At 34.3% G+C, this 5,307-nt stretch overlaps 1 protein-coding gene across 1 annotated transcript in view; it reads left to right on the top strand.

Annotated features, from left to right (window-relative positions):
• The first annotated feature begins 758 nt into the window (after positions 1-758).
• The window catches only part of LOC111371034 (dihydrolipoyl dehydrogenase 1, chloroplastic-like), a 12,650-nt gene continuing 8,101 nt past the window's right edge, over positions 759-5,307 (top strand). Inside the window, exons 1-7 of the mRNA XM_022992954.1 lie at positions 759-932; positions 1,453-1,587; positions 1,770-1,887; positions 3,372-3,496; positions 4,134-4,259; positions 4,324-4,404; positions 5,180-5,303. Coding sequence (XP_022848722.1) covers positions 774-932; positions 1,453-1,587; positions 1,770-1,887; positions 3,372-3,496; positions 4,134-4,259; positions 4,324-4,404; positions 5,180-5,303 — 868 coding nt within the window. The 5' untranslated portion in view covers positions 759-773. The remainder of the gene's footprint in view (positions 933-1,452; positions 1,588-1,769; positions 1,888-3,371; positions 3,497-4,133; positions 4,260-4,323; positions 4,405-5,179; positions 5,304-5,307) is intronic.

Here is a 5,307-nt window from a genome sequence, read left to right as displayed (position 1 = left end):
TACTGTTGAATTGTGATCAATTGACTGATTGAGCAAGTGTGTATGATTTTTAACCCATTTTGGGCGTTTCCTTGGCTTCGGTTTTGTCAAACCGTCTGAATTAGGTAAAAGTTATACCTTAATCTTAAGCTTCATATCAAAAGAAATTAAACTCAAATTTTGGTGTTTTTCTTTATTTTTTTATTTTTATTTTTTTGTTCTGAGGCTGTAAGCTTGATTTTAGTTAAATTTTTTAACTGCGCATTTTTTCCCTGTAGAAAATGTCCAAGATTTCAATTGACTTTTGGGTATTCTCATCACTTTGATTCTGTCAAGGCACTGTTGACTGTTGATACAGATTACAATTATTATATATCCATCTTCTGTATGCTTTGGAATGATTATATTAGCTGCATCTTTTACTACAAATTTTAGTCTTAAGAATAATTTTTAGCCACTTCAGTCATTGGATGCTGAATCTGTGCTTTTTAAGAATATAGTCGTGGTTTAAATTGGATACTTGGTTTATCTAGCTCAGGTGAAAATACCCCTTGCATGTAAACATTGACGAGCTGGTAATTTGATATTTGCTACTATCTGTTGAACTGGATAATAAAATATGTTTGATGATTACAGTTTAGATATATTCGGACTTCAGCTTTGTTCTTTTCAACAATGGCACGATATTTAGCCTGAATCTGCTACATGGGCATTATATCAGTTGGTGTGATTTCTCTTGCCAAGTGTCTATGCATATTTCCAGCTCTTATCGTTGTATGCTCAGGAGTTGAATCATGTACTTGCAGGGTCTTAAAACGGCTATTGTTGAGGGAGATGTAGTGGGTGGAACATGTGTGAACAGAGGATGTGTTCCTTCCAAAGCTTTGCTTGCAGTAAGCGGTAGGATGCGTGAACTTCAAGATGAGCATCACATGAAGGCTTTGGGCCTGCAGGTGAATAAAGAAATACACTTAATCTGGAACTTCTATTTATTTAATTTTCCGGTCATTTCTGGAGATTAAGTTCACTTTCTATTAAATATTACCCATCTTAGGATTTTGTTGCAGCCAGAAATATCTCGCCTGCAATCTAGACTGTTGACAGTGTAGATGTTAAAAAGATACTTATTGTCTATAATAGATAACCTTTGGGTTGCCCAACATACTTGTATTCTATCAAGATTTGTTGGCAAAATATTTCGAAAGATCTTTTATATTATTAAATTTCCCTGGCACCCCTGCTAAAATTATAAACAAATGAGAGTTATTGTTGATGTTGCATAGCAGAAACAATATTTTTTTATTTATTTTTAGTTGTGTGGATTAGCTAATGCATTTGCTCTATTGTGCTAGTTGCAGATAACGATATAGTCTGCTCTTGTTAACAGTTGCCTTTAACATTTTATTGCATTATATTTTATTTGTTGTCAAATTTTATCAAACTTGACATTATGTTTCGTACAACTAATGATAGGTTGCAGCTGCTGGGTATGACAGGCAGGCAGTTGCTGACCATGCTAATAACCTTGCTTCAAAAATTCGTAATAATTTGACTAATTCAATGAAGGCCCTTGGTGTAGACATTTTAACAGGATTTGGCACAATACTGGTAAGTCCTGGATGTTTTCATATGGGATTAGTGAAAACCCGAAACCAAAAGTTCTTATCCAGTCAATTATTAAGCCAAATCTCTTAATAATATAAGAAGATGTTATTTTAAGATTCTACAGTTTTTATCATGTTTATATACACCCTCAGGGCAACTGTCTATATCACTCGTAACAATTTCAGGGTCCTCAAAAGATCAAATATGGAAAAGTTGGCTTTCCTGACAACGTGATTACTGCAAAAGATATAATTATAGCTACTGGATCTGTTCCTTTTGTCCCCAAAGGAATTGAGGTTGATGGTAAGTAATCTTCGCTTTACTCTGCATTTTCCAGCAGTTCACTTTGTTCACAAAACTCTCTACCTACAAAACTGGCAATTTATTTGATGCTGAAGACAGGTTGATTTCATGGGAAAGTTGTCAAAATATGCAAGCCGTTTCATTTGACACTTTTTCAATCAAAACTTGGGGCATGCCGCAAGTTTTAAATCTGTGAGATTCTACAGTACCATACCGTTCAAACCCTTCATTGAAAACATGGTAAAAAAATGAGAGGGAAATTACTTTGGTATTCAGTACTGAGTGAAAATTTAGGCCAAAAATGCGAAATTGGGAAATATTTATATCATTTCCTATATTTTCAAGAATTATTTGAATTGAATGTATTCACATCACAGTTTAATTTAAATCTAGATAATCAATGAATCCTAGTCTTAAATTTTTGAAATGCTTTACATTTATAGATAAACACGATATCGTTTTAATTACCGTCAACTATTCGGCCAAAAGTGGTTTTTCTATCTCGATAAAAATGCTAATATTAAGGAAGGCTTATAATTAATTTCTGTTTTCAGAATATTTATGTTAAAATTGAAGTAGACTTTTGTCAAATTATTGATTGCCGAGTGCAATGCATGAACTTCACATCTCAGCTCATGAGAATGAGTATTGTCAATAAGTTCAGAAAATATGTTGAAAATGGGAGTTTTGTAGTCATTCATGCATCCATATATTGTACATGTATAATATGAGTACTTAACAACCGCAATAGGAATTATACGCATGCAAGTGAGACGGCCTCATGTTCATCAATAATGTTTGGTGGCACCAAACTGTTAGAAGCCTAGATTGCTTTGCTCATTTTTGCAGCTCTAATCACCTGAAATATATATGAGATATTGGCAGAAGAAGTTGATTAGGCTTGCAAACTTGCACGAGCTTTTCCCTTTCTTTTTTTTCCGCAAGAAGACTGTACTGGAGCATTTTACTTGTATGACTTAAGTTTTTGTGGTCAGAAAGGAATGGTACATGGAAGCTTGTAATCCCTGCAGCTAAAATTCTGCAAGTGCCATAATTTTGCATGTTTAGACACCTTCCACTTGAAAAAATAGGAAGAAAGAGAGAAAGAAAAAATGGAATAAAGAAATTAAAAAGACATGTACCGTACAATTTGCTGTTTCCTAATCGATAGCATGAATTTATTGGTTGACATTATTAGAAGCAATGCGAATATGGTGTTTTCACTTGATAATATGGTCGAGGAGCATAGGGGAGATTGGAACTTGGGAAAACTGTTATGAGCTGCAAGAGAGATTGGGGAAAGGGTGGATTTTGAATTTTAACAGGATTTATACATTAATAGCTTAACTACTTGTAAAGGAATCACCTCAACAAATAAATCTTGCAGCTTTTTATTAATTTTGCTAGATATATAACTTATTTTTGCTATATTTGTTTCTTTAATAGCAAAATCTAGCATTTCTAAACTCTGGCTATTGTTGCAGGGAAGACTGTAATTACAAGTGATCATGCTCTCAAATTGGAAGTTGTTCCTGATTGGGTTGCCATAGTTGGAAGTGGATATATTGGGCTTGAATTCAGTGACGTATATACAGCACTTGGTAGTGAGGTAATGTTACTATTTGAAATGTCTTTTTTTGCTTTGAATTAACCAAATGCGGTGAATGGTTTAATTCCGGATAAAATGAAATAACTAGTGCTATAGATCCTCTCATTTCCTTTTCCTGTGGCGCTTTTACCTTGATCTACTTGCCATTTCAAATTTTCCAGCCGATTTCTCCTTTGTTATTTCTATATGATGTCGCCAGCTGCTGTTACTGCCTCTTAGATTTGAGACTTCAACTGAACGCTAATAAAGTTCATTGTTTATTCATTTAGCCAAAGTATATGACACGCAAGGAAAATTGCTTTAAATAAATGTTCTTTAAATCAATATTCTTGCCTTCTAAATTTTGGTTGTATGATTTCTGAACTTTCCAATTTTTCTAGTTATGATGTCATCAAATTCCCTTGTACTTGTAAATTTGTTTAAATTATGGATCCTTGTTTATTTTGTGTAACTTGCTTGATAATATTGTTTCGTCAAAGCGTTTTCCAAATCCTCTAATTTGTGCCTTGACACTATAACCAGTATTGCAATTAAATTCTCACCCCATCTGTTCGCCTTGCCTTTTTCTCCCTCAATTCTATTCCACAGAATTAACTTCTGTTAAAACTCAGGTAAATTTATTATTGGTATTTGGAAGGTTACATTTATTGAAGCTCTAGATCAGCTAATGCCTGGATTCGATCCTGAGATTGGAAAGTTAGCTCAGAGAGTGCTGATAAACCCACGAAAGATTGACTACCACACTGGAGTATTTGCGACCAAGGTATTGCTTAATTGTGCAAGTATATACCTTCAAAATATTTCGCTCACTTTCTGTGACTTGATAGATAACTCCTGCCGAGGATGGGAAACCAGTTATTATTGAGCTTACTGATGCCAAGACAAAAGAACCTAAAGATACTTTGGAGGTAATAGTTCTCTTCTTCCCCGCCCCCCATCCCAATAGACCAGCTACCGTGATTTAAGGAACTATACCAATCACATTATAAGATCTAAAACTCAACTAGCCGTGCCAACTTCCAAAAATGTTAATTTCTGCAAGTGACATTTTTATATCGGCTGAAGGACATTCTACATAACTGTTGATCACCAGCAGTCTGCCAACCAAAGTTTGTCTTGGTAGTATTCAATGTAGCTTGAGGAATTTGCTTTCCTATTACATTCACACGTTAATTATAAGATACTGGTATGGACTAGACATCAACTGTAACGAAATTGTTTCTTCTCCAATTTATCTTTTAGCTGTGCATGGATGGAGCAAAACCATGCTGTGTCGACAAAGTGTCCTGTTTGTGGACTCAACCAAACTAGCGTCTTCTCCAAACATTCCATTTTAAGATTGAAAAATGAAATTTTTTAATCACACTTAACTCTTATTATTTGTTATCTTTGATGTTGGAATTAGGTTTCTTAAGTTGAAGAAAGGGCTAGACAAAGATCTGTTGCTAACAAAATGACCATTTATTACAAAATTACTTCTAGTGCTGAGGGGCATAAGCGCAAAAAAAAAAATTAATCAACTTTAAGTTGTCAAATTTTGATTTTCTCCAAAACCAACTTCCACCTCTTTCTTAAAACTTCAATATAACAAGCTTATCGTCCCTTGGCAAGTACTTTCTTCGTTTCCTCTTCACTTTGTTTTGTGGTACATGCTAAAAATATACACTGTTACTTTTACTATAGGTAGATGCAGCATTAATTGCAACAGGAAGGGCTCCATTTACAAAAGGTCTTGGACTGGAGAATGTACGCCCTCTTCATACAAGTAAATATAAGTCTGAACAACTAATATATGAATCTCAGAGTGGTGT

This window comes from Olea europaea, chromosome 22 (genome assembly GCF_002742605.1).
Source record: "Olea europaea var. sylvestris chromosome 22, O_europaea_v1, whole genome shotgun sequence".
In the NCBI taxonomy this organism is placed as follows: Eukaryota; Viridiplantae; Streptophyta; class Magnoliopsida; order Lamiales; family Oleaceae; genus Olea; species Olea europaea.
This window is presented reverse-complemented; position numbering and strand designations above follow the sequence as displayed.